General features: G+C 40.4%; 1 protein-coding gene across 3 annotated transcripts; it reads right to left on the reverse strand.

The window, feature by feature from the left end:
• LOC121576868 (interleukin-6 receptor subunit beta-like) lies at positions 1-26,248 on the reverse strand. 3 transcript variants are annotated; one of them, XR_006002534.2, is made up of 18 exons: positions 25,982-26,248; positions 24,601-24,724; positions 22,749-22,921; positions 22,235-22,312; positions 21,995-22,071; positions 21,859-21,886; positions 21,522-21,644; positions 18,829-18,908; positions 18,475-18,703; positions 18,191-18,355; positions 17,953-18,051; positions 17,673-17,843; positions 9,343-9,501; positions 9,050-9,119; positions 8,831-8,906; positions 2,934-3,064; positions 2,747-2,814; positions 1-38 (listed from the first exon to the last, which is right to left on the reverse strand). XR_006002534.2 is itself a non-coding variant. In XM_041890415.2 (16 exons), the coding sequence occupies exons 1-16, from the start codon at positions 26,043-26,045 to the stop codon at positions 7,816-7,818; spliced, it is 2,031 nt and encodes a 676-aa protein (XP_041746349.2). In that variant the 5' UTR covers positions 26,046-26,248; the 3' UTR covers positions 7,504-7,815. The 3 variants fall into 3 exon arrangements, 1 of the variants encoding a protein (XP_041746349.2); XR_006002533.2 differs by lacking the exon at positions 1-38 and having other exon boundaries at positions 2,451-2,814; XM_041890415.2 differs by lacking the exons at positions 1-38; positions 2,747-2,814; positions 2,934-3,064 and adding an exon at positions 7,504-8,130.
• Between the last annotated feature and the right edge of the window lie 404 nt (positions 26,249-26,652).

The raw sequence follows: 26,652 nt of genomic DNA on the forward strand, positions 1-26,652 counted from the left end.
AGAGGCAGCAGCCACGCGGTGTGGTGCGTTTGTGTAGCCTGTGCAGAGAGGAGAGAACAGGGATAGGCAGAGGCATAGTTGACTGGCTGTAGCAAATGGCTACAAAAATGCAGAGGAGATCGGAATGAAATGAGCTGAGCATCTGGGAGCGGAGAGAGCAGGACCTCCCTCACCAAAACTTCTACCTCAGAAACTAAAATTGTTTCACTGAACCACCCGAACAAAAACTCTCCCAACTTCCACCTTTAGAAATCAGAATTGTTGTGAACCACAGCGGTTCAATGTTTAAAGGAATAGACTCAACCCACTTTATTCAACTATGACACCATAGCTAACTAGCAAGCTAGCATCCAATAACAATAACACACCGTATAGCACCAACACTTGGTCACAACAAACCACCAATAGTGTGATAACACACTAAACAGATCATTCGTGTCTGTGTCAAATTCCTTTCATGACACAGCAATGATTAGACATTGGCTAGCTAGGACAAGTATATTGTATTTAGCTACTACCGTACAGTTAAGCTGGTAGTAGCTAATCCAGCTAGCAATGGCCACTGTGTTGACTTTGTTTGAAGAACGGCTAGCTGGCTAGCTTCGTGCACACCCGGCACACAATGGCTATTGTGTTGACTCTAACTCAGTTCGAAAAAAACGGCTAGGTAGCTCGCTTCGTGCTACAGCCGGCACTGCCAGGACACAGTAACTACCCACAACAACCCACGATGCTTAGCTATGACGCCGTAGCTAACCTGCAAGCTAGCATCCATTAACACACAATTTAGCATCAATACTTGGTTACGACAAACTGCCAAGAGTGTGTTAGCACACTAAACAGATAATTCAAGTCCGTGTCTAGTTCCTTTCATAACGCATAACGCAGCAAAAATTAAACGTTGGCTAGGACTACATTAACATTTGGAAACAGCTCTCCAGCGTTGCTAATCGATACCAGTAGCTACCCGCTAGCTAGCTAGCCTCGTGCTTTGATACCTAACCTACAATTACCTACGGAAACCTACAATAACAACAATACTAACCTATAATAAATACAATACCTAACTACAGCTAACTACCTACCTACGTTGGCTAGGACTACATTAACATTTGGAAACAGCTCTCCAGCGTTGCTAATCGATACCAGTAGCAACCCGCTAGCTAGCTAGCCTCGTGCTTCGATACTAACCTACAATTACCTACGGAAACCTACAATAACAACAATACTAACCTATAATAAATACAATACCTAACTACAGCTAACTACCTACCTACGATCTAAAACATGGTTAAGCTTTACTCAACACCATATGAGAAGCTTACCTCCTGCTTACCTCCAGCTAGAGAAAAACACGACCTCAACCGAGCATGTTGAGAAAAACGTCAGTCTTACAGTTTAATTATCCTTATACAGTACATAAGTAGGACAAATCATCAGAAATTGGGGTATTGTAAAGCAGTTGGCAACTGTAAAAACGTAGCATGGTGTTGTATGCCATTTCTGCCCCATGCAACATTGTACAAGATCACTTTTTTTTACGTGACTTGTCAACTGATACAGTATCGCCTGTCTCTCTGCTTACAGTGTATTAATGAAATTCAGATAAGTGGAATATATTGTTGTATATGACCCAGGTATTTCAGCAGTGCATTGTACACAACACTACAATTCCAAAATGGCAGCCCAATTCTGACCTTTATTTCACTAATTGGTCTTTTGACCAAACAGATCAGCTCTGAAAAAAATCTTATGTGAAAAGGTCTGATTGGTCAAAAGACCAATTAGTGAAAACATTTCTGAATTGGGCTGCCTGTGTAAACTAAGCCTTAGTGACTCTTTCCACTTTGTCTTATTGAAGCACACTGGCTGATGGAGAGAGATTATGTATTATTTACAGCCAAAACCATATATAAGTTTGGTTTTACCTTCCAACATAAAATGATGTCAAATTGATACATTTATGAGGTAAACATATAGAAATGTAGTGTTCAGCAGTTATCAAACTATATACGTTAACAAGGCACTACGTAATTTTGGTTGAGTAGTTATCAGTTTTGAGCAGTTTGATTAAGTGATAGTTAATTGTATTGTTAACAAATGACAAGAAAATCATATCAAAAGTAAAGTGAATATTGCATTTTCAAAAGCAGATACTTAGTGAATATGTATACAAATTGGTAGTGATTTGGTGCAGTGAGCAAGTGACTGTGAATTTGCTTGTTGTACTCAGTCAATTGAAAATGTGCATAGAGTTTTGAAACATTAGCCATTTTGATGATCTGTTTAGAATTTCGTGCTTAGAGTTGTGAAATGTACCACATACTTGTGAAAATTGCACCAAACCCACTGGGCACAGATGTAATTTCATCATCTATTCCACGTTGTTTCAACGTAATTTCATTGCAATGATGTGGAAACAACGTTGATTCAACTAGTGTGTGCCCAGTGGGAAATGACTGAAAAAAAAACTGTAATAATATCAGTCTACTCCAATGTACAGAACAATAGTAGTCTAGCCTAAGCCTTCTATTACTAATGACAATAGTGATACATTAATAGGCTCCCCTGATGTTTTACAGTTAGAAATGTAGTATGAAGCCAATTATGATTTTCTTGAAGTGAATGCACCACCATGGGCAGCAGCTGTAGGCCAAGTTGTTGAGGTAAAACAGTAGGCATCACATCATGTCTTGTTGTTTCGGTGTAGCCTAGGGCCTAGGCCTCACTCCCACTTCTCACTCACCTCTCTTTCACCTTCCTTTCCCACCTTGGCCAAAGGTGAGTGGCTATAAAACTATATTTCTTCAGGCCCTACATAAAAAAAAATGAAATATTTACATTTACATTTACAGAGACAGAACCACAGGGAAGATTATTTAATGTGTTTCAACATTAATGATATTACATTTGTTCAAATAACTTGTTCTCACCAGTTGCTTAAGCCAGATGGTTTTTGGATTCCCCAACTACACCCAGTCATGTTGGCTCATTTTGTGATTGATGGTAGACACCGGACATGCTCAGAAGGCCCACTCCTCAAACAGATTATCTGTCTTTCTATCTATGAATGAGGTAGGATCATTGTGATGCAATCGTTAATAAATCAGGCTTTGACAGCATATACATTTTGACAAGTGTAGAGGCCTGTCCCCTGTATTCAAATTCTGGTACTTTAGAATAAAATAAACGTGAATTAGGTATCATATGAACAGTCATTGCAACTATTCTGTGAAATTGTTTAGTCTTTGTATTCATGTATTCTGACAGTGTCTAAAATATCTACACATGATGTATGATGGTTACATTCTTCTGACATGGCTCTTTTCTTTGTCACATTTATATTCTGGTATGATAAGTCAGTGCCTCTTCTCCCTCAGGAGGCTGAAACAATTTGGCATGGCCCCTAAGATCCTTAGGAACTTTTACAGCTGCACCATCGAGAGCATCCTGACTGGTTGTATCACTGTTTGGTATGGCAACTGTACTGCCTTCAACCGAAAAGTCCTACAGAGGGTGGTGCGGACGGCAGTTTATCACTGAGGGTGAGCTCTCAGCCATCCAGCACGTACATGCCAAGCAGTGTCTGAGAAAGGCCCGAAAAATTTGCCAAAGAATCCAGCGACCTGAGACATGGACTGTTCTCCATGCTCCCGTCCGGAAGGCAGTGCATCAAGGCTCAGACCAATTTTTTATTTTTTTATTTCACCTTTATTTAACCAGGTAAACCAGTTGAGAACAAGTTCTCATTTACATCTGCGACCTGGCCAAGATAAAGCAAAGCAGTGCGATAAAAACAACAACACAGAGTTACATATGGGGTAAAACAAAACAAAGTCAAAAATACAACAGAAATAAATATATATACAGTGTGTGCAAATGTAGCAAGTTATGGAGGTAAGGCAATAAATAGGCTATAGTGCAAAATAATTACAATTAGTATTAACACTGGAATGATAGATGTGCAAGAGATGATGTGCAAATAGAGATACTGGGGTACAAATGAGCAAAATAAATAACAATATAGGGATGAGGTAGTTGGGCGGGCTAATTTCAGATGGGCTGTGTACAGGTGCAGTGATCGGTAAGGTGCTCTGACAACTGATGCTTAAAGTTAGTACCAACAGACTCCTAAACAGCTTCTATCCCCTGGCCATAAGACTACATTATTATTGATTAGATGTATTACATTTGAGTCATTTAGCAGACGCTCTTATCCAGAGCGACTTGTGAGTGCATACATTTTTTTATTTTTTTATTACTACCACTACACTGCTGTTCATTTACTATTGATTGCCATTACCATTAGTATCTATCTATTTATCCTGCTACTGGTCACTATTACTCCTGTTCACATGTATATAGAATATTACCATTCATATATTATAGGGGTGTAACGATCCATCTACTACATCGATGTATCGATTTATATTCCTATGATCCAACTACATCGATCTGTGCTCGGCGAGTTGGCCTTTTGGACAACATATATCAATCTAACATCGTTTTAAAATGTAATAAATCGATTGTATCGATACTAGGAAATAACCCATTGGATTTAAGCACGTCAGACTTTATATGGATGTTTTTTCTTAGCACTTTTAATGATAAAGGCTTTAAACATTACTCGATTCTGTCTGCCTATCCGTGACGTCATCGCCGCGCCAGCAGCAGCGCAAAGGCGCAAAGACAACAAAACATAGCATGGCGGACGACAGAGGAGAAGCCGACGAGCGAGAAATTATCAAGCCACCATTGCGGTCCTTACAAGAAACAGGAATCTAGGAAACTTCACCTGCACTGTCCAGTATCCAGGTATTTATTTCAGTCACACTGGTTGAATTTTTGGCTAAAAGGTTACTGAATCGATTTCAAGTCACTGAATCCTTTCGGATCGTATCGTTCTAAATGAACCAATATCGTCCTTGAATCGTATCGACAACCACGAATCGTGATACAAATCGAATCGTTGTTAAAACGAATCGTTACACCCCTAATATATTACCATAAGTATTTATATATTGCTGTTACCAGTCACTTTTCAGCCCTGTTTACATGTATATCCATCCGCCTATCACGCCTACACTGACACTCTTGCGCACACACACACACACACACACACACACACACACACACACACACACACACACTAAATGTATTGGGTAAAGTGTTTTGAAATATAATGTCATGTAATATTTTAAATTGTATATAACTGCCTTAATGTTGCAGGACCCCAGGAAGAGTAGCTGCTGCACTAACACACACACACGTACACTTAAATACACACACTCACCACCACGCAGGCACCCACCAACCACTTATGCTGCTGCTATGCTGTTTACTATTATTAATCCTGTTACCAGTCACTTTCTCCTAATCCCTGCCTACATGTACATATCTACCTCCATACTCCAGTATCCCTGCACATTGTACATTTTCTACTGGCACTGACCCAGTATATAGCTTCCGCTCTTATTTCTCATGTTTTTGATTTATTTTATTTTATTATTACCTATACTTTTTTATATTGAATACTGCACTGTTGGGTAGTTTGTGCAAGTTATGCATTTCACTGTACTGTGAATGTGACAAAATAAACTAGAACTTGATAGGCACTGTCTATGCGTGGACAGATTGCTATCAAACCTGAAAAAAGGGATTGAACAGAATATAATTACATTTTGTTCCCCACACACCTATGTCCACATCCAGACATCCACAAAACCCAGTAACTATTTATTTCAAAATCATTTCTGATCTTGTTGTGGTTCGAGTTTGCAATTTGTTAATACTATGGGTCTTTCTAGTGGCAATGAATATACCAGTAGTTCAAATACATGGCTCGGTTTGTACTTACATATTGTCATAATGTTAATGATTGTGATGCTTTTTGCCTTATCGTCTGTGAACATCATGGTTAGATTCCATTGTGATTCCATGTACCATGTTTGTGGTTCACAATAGTAACCCAAATCTGACCAGAATCTATCCCACAATAGATAGTGTGTATATATATTGAATCTTAATCTGATGTGTGGTCAGATACCGAGGTCTACAAGATTAAATATGCGATTTGGATGTTCTTTTAAACACCTATTCATTCTGAGACACATGCCATTCTCTGAATTTAGAATTCATGCCTTAAAGGAAAGACAAATATTTTTTCATAAAGGTGAACACCGTCATCAGAAACATTTTATTTTCCATGAAGTAGGTCGAGATGAAACACTAACAACCATAACAAAAACATGAATGAGTCAGCAATATTGTCACCCTGGTAACGTACATACATAGGTTGTTTTTAGGCCAGTGTTCTGTGTCTCACCACTTCCTGTCTAGCATACTGAGTAAAGGTTCTTACAAGGGGAGTTCACACTTCAGTTTCATTGTTTCACTTGTTGTCTACTACCCCTGTATGATTTTACATACTCACTTAGGCCTTTAAATATAGCATTTATAATGATAAAAGTCATTATTCAGTACTATTCCAAGGCATTTTTACATTGTAGAAGACAACACAAATTAACACAGCCCTTATTGCTAACAATCAATCAATTTTATTTTATATAGCCCTTCGTACATCAGCTAATATCTCGAAGTGCTGTACAGAAACCCAGCCTAAAACCCCAAACAGCTAGTAATGCAGGTGTAGAAGCACGGTGGCTAGGAAAAACTCCCTAGAAAGGCCAAAACCTAGGAAGAAACCTAGAGAGGAACCAGGCTATGAGGGGTGGCCAGTCCTCTTCTGGCTGTGCCGGGTGGAGATTATAACAGAACCATACCAAGATGTTCAAAAATGTTCATAAGTGACAAGCATGGTCAAATAATAATCAGGAATAAATCTCAGTTGGCTTTTCATAGCCGATCATTAAGAGTTGAAAACAGCAGGTCTGGGACAGGTAGGGGTTCCATAACCGCAGGCAGAACAGTTGAAACTGGAATAGCAGCAAGGCCAGGCGGACTGGGGACAGCAAGGAGTCACCACGGCCGGTAGTCCCGACGTATGGTCCTAGGGCTCAGGTCTCTCAGTTGGCTTTTCATAGCCGATCATTAAGAGTTGAAAACAGCAGGTCTGGGACAGGTAGGGGTTTCGTAACCGCAGGCAGAACAGTTGAACAACATAAAATAGTATACAAAAATAACTTTTTCAAGGCATTCACATCAATGCAAACTATTTATATCTACAGTATCTAATTGTTGTAAAACATCAACAAGACTATAATAATAATCTGTTCATGAATTAGCCTGGTCATTTGAACAGGCAAAGTGCTAAATGGCCCAACCAGGCCACAGTCACAGGCCCTAGCAGTGTTGGTAACGCTTTACTTAAAGTCTGTAGCTATAATGCTTTATAACTTGTTATAAACTTGTATGAGCCTTTTATAATGTGTTATTATAAGGCTTATTATAAACCTGGTCGTTTGAGCCCTGAATGCTGATTGGCTGAAAACCACAGGTATGACACAAAATTACTTGTTTACTGTTCTAATTGTCTTAGTAACTAGTTTATAATAGCAATAAGGCACCTCAGGGGTTTGTGGTAAATGGCCAATATACCATGGTTAAGGGCATTGCGTCATGCCTAAGAAAAAGCTCCTAGCCATTGGCCAAAAACCACATCCCCTCTGGCCTTATTGCTTAATTATATTATGTCATGTTTCTCAACTGACTCAAAATGGCTGTTACTCAGGATCAATAGGAATTGACAATACACCATGTTAAAGGGGTCTTACATGCTTAAGTTATGACAAGTCGTATAATGCATCATAATGCATTTTAATTACAGGCTTTAAGTAAGTGCTACTGCAAAGATGTCTAGAGTGGTGTCCCGACATCCTCGGTGGAGTCTGCCTTCATATCAAAGACCAGACCATTCCTGTACATCAGCATGGTGACCTCACAGTCAATCTCTCCTTGGCTTGGATCGGTGGTTTCTAGACTTAACACCTGGCCCTTATAATCAGGGCTCAGCATGTCACTGACTTCATCTGGGGTGCTGGAGTCTCCTAGGCTCTTCTCGTCCGCGTCTTCACACACCTCCAGGAGAGTGGCCTCCTCAGGGTTGGGGTCTTGGCTGCTCTTGTCATGTATCTGCAGCTCATGCACCTCTTCCTTCATCTCATACATGTCCTGTTGAGACCAAGGGATTCCAATTCAGGACCAAATCCTGACTTGAGATGCCCCAAGTTCACCGGAACTCTGGCTGCACAGGTTCGAAGGGACTCGAACATTCAGACCAATGTCTCAGTAATAACAGTCTCAATACATGACTTGGACAAAGGTTCAAGTTAGTTATGCTTTACAAGTATAATGCACCAGTTAGGCATTATTTAAACTGTTACGCAAGAAAGTTGACCTCATTCACATTCGTTTATGAACCAGGTGTTGACTACGTTTTGGGGTGCAACATTGTTTGTTGAATGCATGGAAAGTTTGTGGCGACTGAGTGCAGAAGGCAGTTTCTCCTCAGATTGTGCTTTGCTTGCTCAGCAGGTGCTTTCCTCCCACCAATGTATTCACATAGACCTAAGCACCTCTATGGACGCAATCACTAACCCTACCTTTTATGGTGACAGCCTGACAGGGCTCAAGGGATTGCACTACTTTTTGCATCAATCATGGCTATAGCATTACTCTATAATTGTGGATTTTATGTAAAAGAACAAAGCATGTCATGTGATGTGTCTAGTTTCAATTCTGTTTCGTATCAATAATGTGATGCATGTATTCTGACAATAGCGCAGATCTAACTTTTACATTTATGGAAAAGGTTCTGCACAGTAAAGTCAGAACACAATCCTAAATATGTAAATTGTTAAGAGGATCTTACCTGAGTCCTCGCTCGATAGTTCTCGGACTCTGCGACCATAGGACGTGGTATTGGTGGGAATATCTTGCTTTTATGTCTGAGAATTAGAATAAAGGTAAAGATGCTTTTTAGTATGATGTGTGAAATCTTGTTGATGTTTTTAGAAAATGAACAATATTCATCCCTGGAAACTAGGTTTTCTTACTAGTGATGATGTGTTATTAAACATATTCAGCTCACCTCTTGATGATAAATAAGCATATTGTTATTAATATTGCAATTAAAACAATTATGCCAGCTAACATCCAGCCTTATTGGAGAAGAAAAATAAGATAATTATATTATTTTCAGATGGTAAGTTATTAGTGTTAAGCATCTTGAGTCTGTATGAACACATAATCCAGGCAGCATCCACATATCAATCATTTGAAAAGTATGGACTCTCAATTTCAAAATATTTTTACCGTTTTGATTGTTCTCTGGTCTAGTATAGTCTGTGCCATAAAAATAATTTCTAAGTTCCTGATTCCTACCAATAATGGACTTGGGTTGAGGCTTTGTCATGATATGGATAGTTGTCCATGGTCCTGAGCCTGCAGCTGTTGCTCCAGCAAGATGGATCTTGTACCTGGACTCGGGTGTCAGGTTTTGAACAAGGTACTCTGTTTTTGATGCTGAAATGTTGTGACACTCTGATAAGAGACAGAAATGTGACATTAAAATATACAGTTGAAGTCGGAAGTTACACTTAGGTTGGAGTCATTAAAACTCGTTTTTCAACCACTCCACAAATGTCTTCTTAACAAACTATAGTTTTGGCAAGTCGGTTAGGACATCTACTTTGTGGATGACACAAGTAATTTTTCCAACAATTGTTTACAGACAGATTATTTCACTTATAATTCACTGTATCACAATTCCAGTGGGTCAGAAGTTACTGTGCCTTTAAACAGCTTGGAAAGTTCCAGAAAATGATGTCATGGCTTTAGAAGCTTCTGATAGGCTAATTGACATCATTTGAGTCAATTGGAGGTGTACCTGTGGATGTATTTCAAGGCCTACCTTCAAACTCAGTGCCTCTTTGCTTGACATCATGGGAAAATCACAAGAAATCAGCCAAGACCTCAGAAAAAAAATGGTAGACCTCCACAAGTTTGGTTCATCCTTGGGAGCAATTTCCAAATGCCTGAAGGTACCACGTTCATCTGTACAAACAATAGTACGCAAGTATAAACACCATGGGACCACGCAGCCTTCATACCGCTCAGGAAGGAGACGTGTTCTGTCTCCTAGAGATGAATGTACTTAGGTGCGAAAAGTGCAAATCAACCCCAGCACAACAGCAAATGACCTTGTGAAGATGCTGGAGGAAACAGGTACAAAAGTATCTATATCCACAGTAAAATGAGTCCTATACCGATGTAACCTGAAAGGCCGCTCAGCAAGGAGAAGCCACTGCTCCAAAACTGCCATAAAAAAGCCAGACTACGGTTTGCAACTGCACATGGGGACAAAGATCGTACTTTTTGGAGAAATGTCCTCTGGTCTGATGAAACAAAAATAGAACTGTTTGGCCATAATGACCATCGTTATGTTTTGAGGAAAGAGGGGGAACTTGCAAGCCATAGAACACCATCCCAACCATGAAGCATGGGGGTGGCAGCATCATGCTGTGGGGGTGCTTTGCTGTAGGAGGGACTGGTGCACTTCACAAAATAGATGACATCATGAGGAAGGAAAATTATGTGGATATATTGAAGCAACATCTCAAGACATCAGTCAGGAAGTTAAAGCTTGGTCGCAAATGGGTCTTCCAAATGGACAATGATTTTCCCATGATGTCAAGCAAAGAGGCACTGAGTTTGAAGGTAAGCCTTGAAATACATCCACAGGTACAGCTCCAATTGACTCAAATGATGTCAATTAGCCTATCAGAAGCTTCTAAAGCCAGGACATCATTTTCTGGAATTTTCCAAGCTGTTTAAAGGCACAGTCAACTTAATGTATGTAAACTTCTGACCCACTGGAATTGTGATACAGTCAATTATAAGTGAAAAATCTGTCTGTAAACAATTGTTCTAAAAATTACTTGTCGTGCACAAAGTAGATGTCCTAACCGACATGCCAAAACTATAGTTTGTTACAAGAAATGTGTGGAGTGGTTGAAAAACGAGTTTTAATGACTCCAACCTAAGTGTATGTAAACTTCCGACTTCAACTTTCTATCTATCTATCTATCTATCTATCTATCTATCTATCTATATATATATATACAGTGGGGAGAACAAGTTAGATTTTGCAGGTTTTCCTACTTACAAAGCATGTAGAGGTCTGTAATTTTTATCATAGGTACACTTCAACTGTGAGAGACTGAATCTAAAACAAAAATCCAGAAAATCACATTGTATGATTTTTAAGTAATTAATTTGCACTTTATAGCATGACATAAGTATTTGATACATCAGAAAAGCAGAACTTAATATTTGTACAGAAACCTTTGTTTGCAATTACAGAGATAATACGTTTCCTGTAGGTCTTGACCAGGTTTGCACACACTGCAGCAGGGATTTTGGCCCACTCCTCCATACAGACCTTCTCCAGATCATTCAGGTTTCGGGGCTGTCGCTGGGCAATACGGACTTTCAGCTCCCTCCAAAGATGTTCTATTGGGTTCAGGACTGGAGACTGGCTAGGCCACTCCAGGACCTTGAGATGCTTCTTACGGAGCCACTCCTTAGTTGCCCTGGCTGTGTGTTTCGGGTCGTTGTCATGCTGGAAGACCCAGCCACGACCCATTTTCAATGCTCTTACTGAGGGAAGGAGGTTGGCCAAGATCTCGCGATACATGGCCCCATCCATCCTCCCCTCAATACGGTGCAGTCGTCCTGTCCCCTTTGCAGAAAAGCATCGCCAAAGAATGATGTTTCCACCTCCATGCTTCACGGTTGGGATGGTGTTCTTGGGGTTGTACTCATCCTTCTTCTTCCTCCAAACACGGCGAGTGGAGTTTAGACCAAAAAGCTCTATTTTTGTCTCATCAGACCACATGACCTTCTCCCATTCCTCCTCTGGATCATCCAGAGGGTCATTGGCAAACTTCAGATGGGCCTGGACATGCGCTGGCTTGAGCAGGGGGACCTTGCGTGCGCTGCAGGATTTTAATCCATGATGGCGTAGTGTGTTACTAATGGTTTTCTTTGAGACTGTGGTCCCAGCTCTCTTCAGGTCATTGACCAGGTCCTGACGTGTAGTTCTGGGATGATCCCTTACCTTCCTCATGATCATTGATGCCGCGCGAGGTGAGATCTTGCATGGAGCCCCAGACCGAGGGTGATTGACCGTCATCTTGAACTTCTTCCATTTTCTAATAATTGCGCCAACAGTTGTTGCCTTCTCACCAAGCTGCTTGCCTATTGTCCTGTAGCCCATCCCAGCCTTGTGCAGGTCTACAATTTTATCCCTGATGTCCTTACACAGCTCTCTGGTCTTGGCCATTGTCGAGAGGTTGGAGTCTGTTTGATTGAGTGTGTGGACAGGTGTCTTTTATACAGGTAATGAGTTCAAACAGGTGCAGTTAATACAGGTAATGAGTGGAGAACAGGAGGGCTTCTTAAAGAAAAACTAACAGGTCTGTGAGAGCTGGAATTCTTACTGGTTGGTAGGTGATGAAATACTTTTGTCATGCAATAAAATGCAAATTAATTACTTAAAAATCATACAATGTGATTTTCTGGATTTTTGTTTTAGATTCCGTCTCTCACAGTTGAAATGTACCTATGATAAAAATTACAGACCTCTACATGCTTTGTAAGTAGGAAAACCTGCAAAATCGGCAGTGTATCAAATACTTGTTCTCCCCACTGTATGTATGTGTATATATATATATATATTATGTATGTGTGTGTGTGTATGTATGTGTGTGTGTGTGTGTATGTATGTATGTGTATATATATATATATATATATATATATATACAGTGGGGAGAACAAGTATTTGATACACTGCCAATTTTGCAGGTTTTCCTACTTACAAAGCTTGTAGAGGTCTGTCATTTTTATCATAGGTACACTTCAACTGTAAGAGACGGAATCTAAAACAAAAATCCAGAAAATCACATTGTATGATTTTTAAGTAATTAATTTGCATTTTATTGCATGACATAAGTATTTGATCACCTACCAACCAGTAAGAATTCCGGCTCTCACAGACCTGTTAGTTTTTCTTTAAGAAGCCCTCCTGTTCTCCACTCATTACCTGTATTAACTGCACCTGTTTGAACTCACTACCTGTATAAAAGACATCTGTCCACACACTCAATCAAACAGACTCCAACCTCTCCACAATGGCCAAGACCAGAGAGCTGTGTAAGGACATCAGGGATAAAATTGTAGACCTGCACAAGGCTGGGATGGGCTACAGGACAATAGGCAAGCAGCTTGGTGAGAAGGCAACAACTGTTGGCGCAATTATTAGAAAATGGAAGAAGTTCAAGATGACGGTCAATCACCCTCGGTCTGGGGCTCCATGCAAGATCTCACCTCGCGCGGCATCAATGATCATGAGGAAGGTAAGGGATCATCCCAGAACTACACGTCAGGACCTGGTCAATGACCTGAAGAGAGCTGGGACCACAGTCTCAAAGAAAACCATTAGTAACACACTACGCCATCATGGATTAAAATCCTGCAGCGCACGCAAGGTCCCCCTGCTCAAGCCAGCGCATGTCCAGGCCCATCTGAAGTTTGCCAATGACCCTCTGGATGATCCAGAGGAGGAATGGGAGAAGGTCATGTGGTCTGATGAGACAAAAATAGAGCTTTTTGGTCTAAACTCCACTCGCCGTGTTTGGAGGAAGAAGAAGGATGAGTACAACCCCAAGAACACCATCCCAACCGTGAATCACTGAGGTGGAAACATCATTCTTTGGGGATGCTTTTCTGCAAAGGGGAGAGGACGACTGCACCGTATTGAGGGGAGGATGGATGGGGCCATGTATCGCGAGATCTTGGCCAACAACCTCCTTCCCTCAGTAAGAGCATTGAAGATGGGTCGTGGCTGGGTCTTCCAGCATGACATGACCCGAAACACACAGCCAGGGCAACTAAGGAGTGGCTCCGTAAGAAGCATCTCAAGGTCCTGGAGTGGCCTAGCCAGTCTCCAGACCTGAACCCAATAGAAATTCTTTGGAGGGAGCTGAAAGTCCGTATTGCCCAGTGACAGCCCCGAAACCTGAAGGATCTGGAGAAGGTCTGTATGGAGGAGTGGGCCAAAATCCCTGCTGCAGTGTGTGCAAACCTGGTCAAGACCTCCAGGAAACGTATGATCTCTGTAATTGCAAACAAAGGTTTCTGTACCAAATATTAAATTCTGCTTTTCTGATGTATCAAATACTTATGTCATGCAATAAAATGCAAATTAATCACTTAAAAATCAAACAATGTGATTTTCTGGATTTTTGTTTTAGATTCTGTCTCTCACAGTTGAAGTGTACCTATGATAAAAATTACAGACCTCTACATGCTTTGTAAGTAGGAAAACCTGCAAAATCGGCAGTGTATCAAATACTTGTTCTCCCCACTGTATATACAGTGGGGAAAAAAAGTATTTAGTCAGCCACCAACTGTGCAAGTTCTCCCACTTAAAAAGATGAGAGAGGCCTGTAATTTTCATCATAGGTACACGTCAACTATGACAGACAAAATGAGGGAAAAAAATCCAGAAAATCACATTGTAGGATTTTTAATGAATTTATTTGCAAATTATGGTGGAAAATAAGTATTTGGTCAATAACAAAAGTTTCTCAATACTTTGTTATATACCCTTTGTTGGCAATGACACAGGTCAAACGTTTTCTGTAAGTCTTCACAAGGTTTTCACACACTGTTGCTGGTATTTTGGCCCATTCCTCCATGCAGATCTCCTCTAGAGCAGTGATGTTTTGGGGCTGTCGCTGGGCAACACAGACTTTCAACTCCTCCAAAGATTTTCTATGGGGTTGAGATCTGGAGACTGGCTAGGCCATTCCAGGACCTTGAAATGCTTCTTACGAAGCCACTCCTTCGTTGCCCGGGCGGTGTGTTTGGGATCATTGTCATACTGAAAGACCCAGCCACGTTTCATCTTCAATGCCCTTGCTGATGGAAGGAGGTTTTCACTCAAAATCTCACGATACATGGCCCCATTCATTCTTTCCTTTACACGGATCAGTCGTCCTGGTCCCTTTGCAGAAAAACAGCCCCAAAGCATGATGTTTCCACCCCCATGCTTCACAGTAGGTATGGTGTTCTTTGGATGCAACTCAGCATTCTTTGTCCTCCAAACACGACGAGTTGAGTTTTTACCAAAAAGTTCTATTTTGGTTTCATCTGACCATATGACATTCTCCCAATCCTCTCCTGGATCATCCAAATGGACTCTAGCACGGGCCTGGACATGTACTGGCTTAAGCAGGGGGACACGTCTGGCACTGCAGGATTTAAGTCCCTGGCGGCGTAGTGTGTTACTGATGGTAGGCTTTGTTACTTTGGTCCCAGCTCTCTGCAGGTCATTCACTAGGTCCCCCCGTGTGGTTCTGGGATTTTTGCTCACCGGTCTTGTGATCATTTTGACCCCACGGGGTGAGATCTTGCGTGGAGCCCCAGATCGAGGGAGATTATCAGTGGTCTTGTATGTCTTCCATTTCCTAATAATTGCTCCCATAGTAGATTTCTTCAAACCAAGCTGCTTACCTATTGCAGATTCAGTCTTCCCAGCTTGGTGCAGGTCTACAATTTTGTTTCTGGTGTCCTTTGTCAGCTCTTTGGTCTTGGCCATAGTGGAGTTTGGAGTGTGACTGTTTGAGGTTGTGGACAGGTGTCTTTTATACTGATAACAAGTTCAAACAGGTGCCATTAATACAGGTAACGAGTGGAGGACCGAGGAGCCTCTTAAAGAAGAAGTTACAGGTCTGTGAGAGCCAGAAATCTTGCTTGTTTGTAGGTGACCAAATACTTATTTTCCACCATAATTTGCAAATAAATTCATAAAAAATCCTACAATGTGATTTTCTGGATTTTTTTTCCTCAATTTGTCTGTCATAGTTGACGTGTACCTATGATGAAAATTACAGGCCTCTCTCATCTTTTTAAGTGGGAGAACTTGCACAATTGGTGGCTGACTAAATACTTTTTTTCCCCACTGTATATACAGTGAGGGAAAAAAGTATTTGATCCCCTGCTGATTTTGTACGTTTGTCCACTGACAAAGACATGATCAGTCTATAATTTTAATGGTAGGTTTATTTGAACAGTGAGAGACAGAATAAAAACAAAAAATCCAGAAAAACGCATGTCAAGAATATTATACATTGATTCGCATTTTAATGAGGGAAATAAGTATTTGACCCCTCTGCAAAACATGACTTAGTACTTGGTGGCAAAACCCTTGTTAGCAATCACAGAGGTCAGACGCTTCTTGTAGTTGGCCACCAGGTTTGCACACATCTCAGGAGGGATTTTGTCCCACTCCTCTTTGCAGATCTTCTCCAAGTCATTAAGGTTTCGAGGCTGACGTTTGGCAACTCGAACCTTCAGCTCCCTCCACAGATTTTCTATGGGATTAAGGTCTGGAGACTGGCTAGGCCACTCCAGGACCTTAATGTGCTTCTTCTTGAGCCACTCCTTTGTTGCCTTGGCCGTGTGTTCTGGGTCACTGTCATGCTGGAATACCCATCCACGACCCATTTTCAATGCCCTGGCTGAGGGAAGGAGGTTCTCACCCAAGATTTGACGGTACATGGCCCCGTCCATCATCCCTTTGATACGGTGAAGTTGTCCTGTCCCCTTTAGCAGAAAAACACCCCCAAAGCATAATGTTTCCACCTCCATGTTTGACGGTGGGGATGGTGTTCTTGGGGTCATAGGCAGCATTCCTCCTCCTCCAAACACGGCGAGTTGAGTTGATGCCAAAGAGCTCCATTTTGGTCTCATCTGACCACAACACTTTCACCCAGTTCTCCTCTGAATCATTCAGATGTTCATTGGCAAACTTCAGACGGGCCTGTATATGTGCTTTCTTGAGCAGGGGGACCTTGCGGGCGCTGCAGGATTTCAGTCCTTCACGGCGTAGTGTGTTACCAATTGTTTTCTTGGTGACTATGGTCCCAGCTGCCTTGAGATCATTGACAAGATCCTCCCGTGTAGTTCTGGGCTGATTCCTCACCGTTCTCATGATCATTGCAACTCCACGAGGTGAGATCTTGCATGGAGCCCCAGGCCGAGGGAGATTGACAGTTCTTTTGTGTTTTTTCCATTTGCGAATAATCGCACCAACTGTTGTCACCTTCTCACCAAGCTGCTTGGCGATGGTCTTGTAGCCCATTCCAGCCTTGTGTAGGTCTACAATCTTGTCCCTGACATCCTTGGAGAGCTCTTTGGTCTTGGCCATGGTGGAGAGTTTGGAATCTGATTGATTGATCGCTTCTGTGGACAGGTGTCTTTTATACAGGTAACAAGCTGAGATTAGGAGCACTCCCTTTTAAGAGTGTGCTCCTAATCTCTGCTCGTTACCTGTATAAAAGACACCTGGGAGCCAGAAATCTTTCTGATTGAGAGGGGGTCAAATACTTACTTCCCTCATTAAAATGCAAATCAATTTATAACATTTCTGACATGCGTTTTTCTGGATTTTGTTGTTGTTATTGTGTCTCTCACTGTTCAAATAAACCTACCATTAAAATTATAGACTGATCATTTCTTTGTCAGTGGGCAAACATACAAAATCAGCAGGGGATCAAATACTTTCCCCCCTCATTGTATATATAAACTAATTAATTAATTAATTACATTACACATGTTCACTCATCTAGTTAGGAGGAGAACTTTACTTTTTTCTTCAATGAGGTCCTCATAATTTTCGCTTCTTGTATAGCGGACTTCATAGTGTGTAAGGAAGCCTCGCTGGTCTGGCACAGGAATAGGTTTCCAATGCAGCATTGCAGAGTTGGTTGTTACATTAACAAAAGGACCAGTGAAATTCTCAGGTGCCTTACTAGGTGCTGAAAAATATATATTCCTGTTAAATACTGTAAACAGTATTTTGTAGTAAAGAACTGCATCATCTAGCATTGCTGTGACAGTAAGATTTTTTATATGAGCTTTGCTTACCACCCTCTTTTTTATACATGAGACGCATTTCTTTTGTTTGTGGATTTCCATCAGTTTGTTTGTGAACGAGGTAATAGTAACGTACATACTTGTCCATCTCTAAAAATCAAAACCAGACATTATCTTCAGTTTGGGAGATTTACCAAGATATACAGTTGGTACAGTATATCACAGTAAGACGAACACAGACATTTCTTATTCTTAAAAAATATATACTTTTAGTGAAGTTCCCCCTTACTTTGTCTGATAGCTCTTAGTTTTTTATTGACTGTTCCATGTTTAGTTATTGATATATTCACTTTGGCTGGTCGTGTTTCTCCGTCTGTTAGCTTGTACCATTCCAGGCAGGATATTTTAAGGTCAAGGGTATAATTGCGCGGGATGAGTTTGTCATCAGGCCAAGCTAATTGGAAATGAAATAACAAAATGTTGATTTAAGGAATGAACATCATTGTGTAGAGGTAAATGAAGCAAAAGCACAAACACACATGCACGCACACACAAACGCACACACATACTTACACTTGCTGGGATATGTAAGATGTTTTTCTGGGACAAGGATATGTGTCAGTGATGACTTTCCCACCTTATTAAAGGCAACAATGGAACCACTGACAGCAGAGTAAGTCACATAAACACTGAACTCAGTGGTAGGGATATTGTTGAAGTTCTTTTGCTTTAGTAGGCAAGGCCAAATATGGAGAGAGAGGTTGTAATTCACCTGTCCCATAGAGACTGGATAAGGTGGTGTCTGGAAGACACAGGGGAACAAATTAAGTTATGAAACTGTTTAAAACACGATTTGAGCCTAACTTTAATCAGCAGATTCTAGAATGTTGATTAATTTTTAACGTTTTGTAGCATTCTGTAACTTACACCCCAAGTCAGCTTGAGTAGTCGGGTACCATTGTTAAAATCCTCCACTGTCCAGTTAACCTCTGTGGGATTTTGGATTTCTGCAACAAAATGAAAGTTACAACCAGAAATGGTAAGCCCTTTGAAATTCTAGAAGGACAAAGCCAGGAACGTGTCTTCATCTTGGGGCAGAGTCACAGTGAATTCAAAATTCAGACAATACAGAAAATTAAAATACAATTTATGAATTGGAAAAACTGGCCACTGTTTCCAATTATCATCTACTGCAGTTGGCTTATATATGTACACTACCGTTCAAAAGTTTGGGGTCACTTAGAAATGTCCTTGTTTTCTAAATAAAATATATATTTTTTGTCTATTACAATAACATCAAATTGATCAGAAATACAGTGTAGACATTGTTAATGTTGTAAATGGCTATTGTAGCTGGAAACGGCTGTTTGCACTGTTTTGTGAAGGGAGTAGTACACAGCGTTGTACGAGATCTTCAGTTTCTTGGCAATTTCTCGCATGGAATAGCCTTAATTTCTCAGAACAAGAATAAACTGATGCGTTTCAGAAGAAAGTCATGCTGATGCTCCAGATACTCAACTAGTCTCAAGAAGGCCAGTTTTATTGCTTCTTTAATCAGCACAACAGTTTTCAGCTGTGCTAACATAATTGCAAAAGGGTTTTCTAATGATCAATTAGCCTTTTAAAATGATAAACTTGGATTAGCTAACACAACGTGCCATTGGAACACAGAACTGATGGTTGCTGATAATGGGCCTCTGTATGCCTATGTACAGTTGAAGTCGGAAGTTTACATACACCTTAGCCAAATACATTTAAACTCAGTTTTTCACAATTCCTGACATTTAATCCTAGTAAAAATTCCCTGTCTTAGGTCAGTTAGGATCACCACTTTATTTTAAGAATGTGAAATGTCAGATTAATAATAGAGAGAATGATTTATTTCAGCTTTTATTTCATTCATCACATTCCCAGTGGGTCAGAAGTTTACATACACTCAAATAGTATTTGGTAGCATTGCCTTTAAATTGTTTAACTTGGGTCAAACATTTCGGTTAGCCTTCCACAAGCTTCCCACAAAAGTTGGGTGATTTTTGGCCTATTCCTCCTGACAGAGCTGGTGTAACTGAGTCAGGTTTGTAGGCCTCCTTGGTCGCACACGATTTTTCAGTTCTGCCCACACATTTTCTATAGGATTGAGGTCTTTGTGATGGCCACTCCAATACCTTGACTTTGTTGTCCTTAAGTCATTTTGCCACAACTTTGGAAGTATGCTTGGGGTCATTGTCCATTTGGAAGACCCATTTGCAACCAAGCTTTAACTACCTGACTGATGTATTGAGATGTTGCTTCAATATATCCACATAATTGTCCTTCCTCATGATGCCATTTATTTTGTGAAGTGCACCAGTCCCTCCTGCAGCAAAGCACCCCCACAGCATGATGATGCCACCCCAGTGCTTCACGGTTGGGATGGTGTTCTTCGGCTTGCAAGCATACCCCTTTTTCCTCCAAACATAACAATGGTCATTATGGCCAAACAGTTCTATTTTTGTTTCATCAGACCAGAGGACATTTCTCCAAAAAGTACGATCTTTGTCCCCATGTGCAGTTGCAAACCGTAGTCTGGCTTTTTTTATAGCGGTTTTGGAGCAGTGGCTTCTTCCTTGCTGAGCGGCCTTTCAGGTTATGTCAATATAGGACTCGTTTTACTGTGGATATAGATACTTTTGTACCTGTTTCCTCCAGAATCTTCACGAGGTCCTTTGCTGTTGTTCTGGGATTGATTTGCACTTTTCGCACCAAAGTACGTTCATCTCTAGGAGACAGAACGCGTCTCCTTCTTGAGCGGTATGACGGCTGCGTGGTCCCATGGGGTTTATACTTGTGTACTATTGTTTGTACAGATGAACGTGGTACCTTCAGGCGTTTGGAAATTGCTCCCAAGGATGAACCATACTTGTGGAGGTCTACAATTTTTTTTCTGAGGTCTTTGCTGATTTCTTTTGATTTTCCCATGATGTCAAGCAAAGAGGCACTGAGTTTGAAGGTAGGCCTTGAAATACATCCACAGGTACACCTCCAATTGACTCAACTGATGTCAATTAGCCTATCAGAAGCTTCTAAAGCCATGACATCATTTTCTGGAATTTTCCAAACTGTTTAAAGTCACAGTCAATTTAGTGTATGTAAACTTCTGACCCACTGGAATTGTGATACTGTGAATTATAAGTGAAATAATCTGTCTGTAAACAATTGTTGGAAAAATGACTTGTGTCATGCACAAAGTAGATGTCCTAACCGACTTGCCAAAACTATAGTTTGTTAACAAGAAATGTGTGGAGTGGTTGAAAAACAAGTTTTAATGACTCCAACCTAAGTGTATGTAAACTTCCGACTTCAACTGTAGATATTCCATTAAAAATCAGCCGTTTCCAGCTACAATAGCCATTTACAACATGAACAATGTCTACACTGTATTTCTGATCAATTTGATGTTATTTTAATGGAGAAAAAATGGCTTTTCTTTCGAAAACAAGGACATTTCTAAGTGACCCCAAATTTTTTAACGGTAGTGTAAGAACAGAATTGACTGATTTGAAATAGAACTGTCCTCAACCCTGGTGAGTTGGACTGTAGGTGGCTGCACAGCTTGTTACATGAAAATATCCATTGCTCACCAGTGGGAACGTCCAGGATTGGAGTCCAGTCGCTCCACAGGGGATGTTTGACACGCTTGGACCGTTGTCTGACCTGCAGTTGGTACACAGATTGGTTCTGGAGATTCTCCAGAGTGACCATGGCTGTACAGACAAACACAGGTTTACAGTCTCACTCTAGAGATAGTTTTGCACTGTTCGAACACTCAGGCTGAATTTTATTCAGACCCACACGAACATTACAATGAGGTGTTGACTCTCTACTGCATTTGGGATATGCCAGAAAGGGCTGGAATTTCTCAATCAAAGGGCTGCTTATTTCTCAAAAGAGCTTAAAGTGAAACTGAAAATAGCTCACCTTGTTTGACTTCTGTTTCAGTTGTGTTCTAGACCAACAGAGAAAAGGTCAAATGAATTAAGGCAAAATACTTATCATCAGATAATAAGAAAATAATGATTGGGAGCATTGTTGCAAGGAAAATAAGAGGTCTCACCCATATCCCTGAGGTATCCTCTAATCTTCTGAACTTGACCTCTAATACAACATCTTCTGGCATGTATTCTTTCACTCCTATGACAAAAGTGCCCTTTCAGAATTGTAGGAATTTTTTTATGACTACATTTTTATTTGACTTCCAGCCTCTTTTCTCTTGTGTTACTTGAAATGTAACACATCAAACTATCTAAACTCTTGAATTTGGAAAAATGTTCACTTTGAGCACAGCCTTTATTACCTTTCTTGTTAACCCAGCTGAGGGTAAGATTACTCAAGGATCTTGACATAGACACATTTTGGGGAGTTTCATACTTAACTGCAGGGAAATAGCAAAAAAAAAGTTATTTACAATATGACTCTTGGGATTAAAATCATGCCATGGTCATTCATGTGAAGTCTTTTGTGGATTCTTAATAATACATTGTATTTGGCAGATGCCTTTCAGGACACTCAATGACATCTTATATTAAAGTAGGCCTACATAAAATCTAGTGCAGTACATAAAATCATAAAGTCAAGTGCATCAGTCAGTAGTGCAATTAAAAGGACCAGACGAAACCGGACAGATCTCATAGGGCTACTGGAAAGGCACAAAACGGGGGGTAGGAAAGAGTCAATCAGGGACCAAAGGCTATCTGGAAGAGGTGTGTTTTGAGTTGTTTTTTGAATGTGTTGACTGTCTGCATTTTGTATTTCTTAGCCTGTATTTTACACAGAATAACAGTATCTAGTGATTTGTATTTTTTTATTACCACTTTCATTAAGTCGAACAGAGGTATTGAGTGACTGGCAGCTCCAGTTGCCCGTATAAGCGACCACCCATAGATCCACAAGCACTTTTCCGAGCACTATATCATCATTCACAAAGATATAGCTCTTCTTATCACTGCCCAATAATGTCCTACTTTCAGTGGAATTGGAGCGCCTGAAAACATAAAGGATGACAGCAACATTTGGTACACACACTGAACAGAAATATGTATTTCAGGAACAGAAAATGATTAATATTTTATTGAATGGGGAATTTACTACAGTTGATATTGCCTTGCTTTATCTGCCAGTCCACATAATGTGCACACACACACACACTCACATTTCACAACACTTATTGTCATAACTACTTCATGCTGAATGATGAGTCAGAGATCTCTGACAAACAGTGCATTCGGAAAGTATTCAGACCCCTAGACTTTTTCCACATTTTGTTACTCTACAGCCTTATTCTAAAATTGATTAAATTGTTTTTTTCCGTCGTCAATCTACGCACAATACCCCAGAACGACAAAGCAAAAACAGGTTTTTAGAAATGTTTGCAAATGTACTGTATATAAAAAATAAAATAAAAAATATTACATTTACATAAGTATTCAGAACCTTTACTCAGTACTTTGTTGAAGCACCTTTGGCAGCGATTACAGCCTTGACTCTTCTTGGGTATGATGCTACAAGCTTGGCACACCTGTATTTGGGGAGTTTCTCCCATTTTTCACTGCAGATACTCTCAAACTCTAGCAGGTTGGATGGAGAGTGTCGCTGCACAGCTATTTTCAGGTCTCTCCAGAGATGTTAGATCGGGTTCAAGTCCGGGCTGTGTGCTTAGGGTCGTTGTCCTGTTGGAAGGTGTACCTTCACCCCAGTTTGAGGTCCTGAGCAGGTTTTCATCAAGGATCTCTCTGTACTTTGCTCCGTTCATCTTTCCCTCGATCCTGACTAGTCTCCCAGTCCCTGCCGCTGAAAAACATCCCTACAGCATGATGCTGCCACCACCATGCATCACCATAGGGATGGTGCCAGGTTTCCTCCAGACGTGACGCTTGACATTCAGGCCAAAGAGTTCAATCTTGGTTTCATCAGACCAGAGAATCTTGTTTCTTATGGTCTGAGAGTCCTTTAGGTGCCTTTTGGCAAACTCCAAGTGAGCAGTCATGTGCCTTTTACTGAGTGGCTTCCGTCTGGCCACTCTACCATAAAGGCCTGATTGGTGGAGTGCTGCAGAGATGGTTGTCCTTCTGGAAGGTTCTCCCATCTCCACAGAGGAACTCTGGAGCTCTGTCAGAGTGACCATCGGGTTCTTGGACACAATCCTGTACGGACAATTCCTTCGACCTCATGGCTTGGTTTTTGTTCTGACATGCACTGTCAACTGTGGGACCTTATATAGACAAGTGTGTTCCTTTCCAAATCATGTCCAATCAATTGACTTTACCACAGGTGGACTCCATGTTGTAGAAACATCTCAAGGATGATCAATGGAAACAGGATGCACCTGAGCTCAATTTCGAGCATCATAGCAAAAGGTCTGAATACTTATATAAATAAGGTATTTCTGTTTTTTATTTTTAATACACCTTTTTTCACTTTGTCATTATAGGGTATTGTGTATAGACTGGTGAGGAAAAAAATAATTTAATCAATTTTAGTATAAAGCTGTAATGTAACATAATGTGGAAAAAGTCAAGGGGTCTGAATACTTTCCGAATGCACTGTAATAGCAAACTGGATCCTGCCAGGTTCATGGAGGCATAATAATACCACCCTAAGTTAGAGGTCTCTGTCTGTGTAACTTATGTAAAGTACACAAACATGCATAGCTAGTTAACTTACTTGTAAAAAAGCTCATAGGTGGCATTTTTCATAGACCCAGACGTCATCCATTCACATGTATAGGTGGTAGCTTTTTCAGTTTTCTTGTAGCATTGAGGACTAAAATTACATTTACTAGTTGTTCCTTTATAAAGAAATGTAAAAATAGTGTTTAAATGAAGAAGATGAAAATTATTTGAGTTGCTGTCCTATTCAGTAGTATGTATACAACTTTGCTCTCACCAGAGAGGTTTGAGTTAAACTGAATATGCCCTCCGTAGTTATTGGGACAGTGAAGCATTTTTTAATTATTTATGGCTCTGTATGTGATACAATGACTATGAGGTTAAAATGCAGACTGGTATTTTCATCCATATCATGTGAACCATAAAAAAATTACATCACTTTTTGTACATAGACCCCCAATAGAAATGAATGGTAAATAATGTGTCATTTTGGAGTCACTTTTATTGTAAATAAGAATAGAATATGTTCCTAAACACTTCTACATTAATGTGGATGCTACCATGATTACAGAGAGTCCTGAATGAATCGTGAATAATGATGAGTGAGAAAGATACAGACACACAAATATCATACTCCCCAAAATGCTAACCTTCCGTAATTGAAATGGTGAGAGGTTATTATGTCTTGCGGATATGATATTTGTGCATCTGTAACTTTGTCACTCATCATTATTCACGATTCATTCAGGACTATCCGTAATCATGGTAGCATCCATTATTAATCATTGCGTGCTACGAATATGGGACCAAATACTCAACTTTGACTACTTTAATACCCATAAGGGAATTTGTCCCAATACCTTTGGTGCCCTAAAATGGGGGGACTATGTACAAAAAGTGATGTAATTTCTAAACGGTTCACCCGATATGGATGAACATAGCCTCAAATTAAAGCTGACAGTCTGCACTTTAACCTCATAGTCACTGTTTGATTTCAAATCCAAATTTTGAGTATAGAGCCAAAATAAGAAAAAATGCTTCACTGTTTCAATAATTACAGAGGGCACTGTATATTATGAATAGAATATGCTATGAATTATTATATCATATTAGATGTTACTTTGCATAAGCATCCCCAAATAAGTATTTCAAAAGTTAGATAGAAATACTATTCATTGTAACTATCAGTGTGAAATAAATTAGACACATATTTCATCTGTAGTTCTGTACAGTTAATTTACAGTAGCAGCGCTGTCACAATCTAACCAAAAGCTTCCGCATTGTGTCAAACCTTGATCACAGTCTTAGCGTTCTTTTATGGTTTTGGTAGTATGACAAGTGTATCACCAAGGAGATAAGCTGAACAGAACTGATGCTGAGCCAAGAGCCACTGAAAGCCACTGAGAGTTACTGAGTAGAGAGAAATATAATCGTACCTTGAGCTATTACCATAGCAAGAACCAGAAACCCTGGCAGGAACCAGTGTTCTTTTGCCTCCATCACCTCAACAACCCCTTGAGGGAGTTAATGTGTAAAGTGTCCAAACAAGTGGTCATCCAGGGTTGATCTGTCTGCGTATGGCCAAGGAGACTGTTAACACTGTCCCATGCAGACGTCCTCAAACCTGTTTCAGTTACTCTTCTTGTAAAGGAAACTGTGGGTAGAGAAATGTCAGCATACTCTCGTTCTTTCTCAGGTAAAAAGGCAGCGCAAGCTGCCTCTCAACCACAAAGTTGGGGAGGGGACTGTTCAGACTGTTGGGGGATTAAGAAAGTGGTGCCACATTGGCGTATGGTGGCCACTGCGATCTCCTGGGGTGACAGAAAATAACATACCTTCCCACACACAGAAGCGTCATTAATTTTCACACTGCTCCCGAACAACCAGCTCAGGCTTTGATGGACACTTTCATATTGAAAGCATCACTCATCACAGAGGTTTAGAAGCATTGCTTTGCAATGGTTTGCTCAACCAATCTGAATGAAGCCACTTTGGGAGGGCTTTCTGGGAATCAGCTGAAGGTGAAAGCAATTTTGAGGCTAAAGATTGAAAGTTGTCCTCTCTTACATCCTCAAATTGGATTCCCATTTTCAGTTTCCCTGAAATT

The sequence above is a fragment of the Coregonus clupeaformis genome, chromosome 11 (genome assembly GCF_020615455.1).
Source record: "Coregonus clupeaformis isolate EN_2021a chromosome 11, ASM2061545v1, whole genome shotgun sequence".
NCBI lineage: Eukaryota > Metazoa > Chordata > Actinopteri > Salmoniformes > Salmonidae > Coregonus > Coregonus clupeaformis.

Bases quoted from the DNA above. Each gene is read 5' to 3' on its own strand.
- LOC121576868 (XM_041890415.2), bottom strand. From the start codon at position 26,045: ATGGAGGCAAAAGAACACTGGTTCCTGCCAGGGTTTCTGGTTCTTGCT. The intron at 22,072-22,234 runs GTAATAAAGGCT...CTTTTGTCATAG, and splicing joins CAGCTGGGTTAACAAGAAAG to GAGTGAAAGAATACATGCCA. The intron at 21,887-21,994 runs GTGAGACCTCTT...CTGTTGGTCTAG, and splicing joins AGGATACCTCAGGGATATGG to AACACAACTGAAACAGAAGT.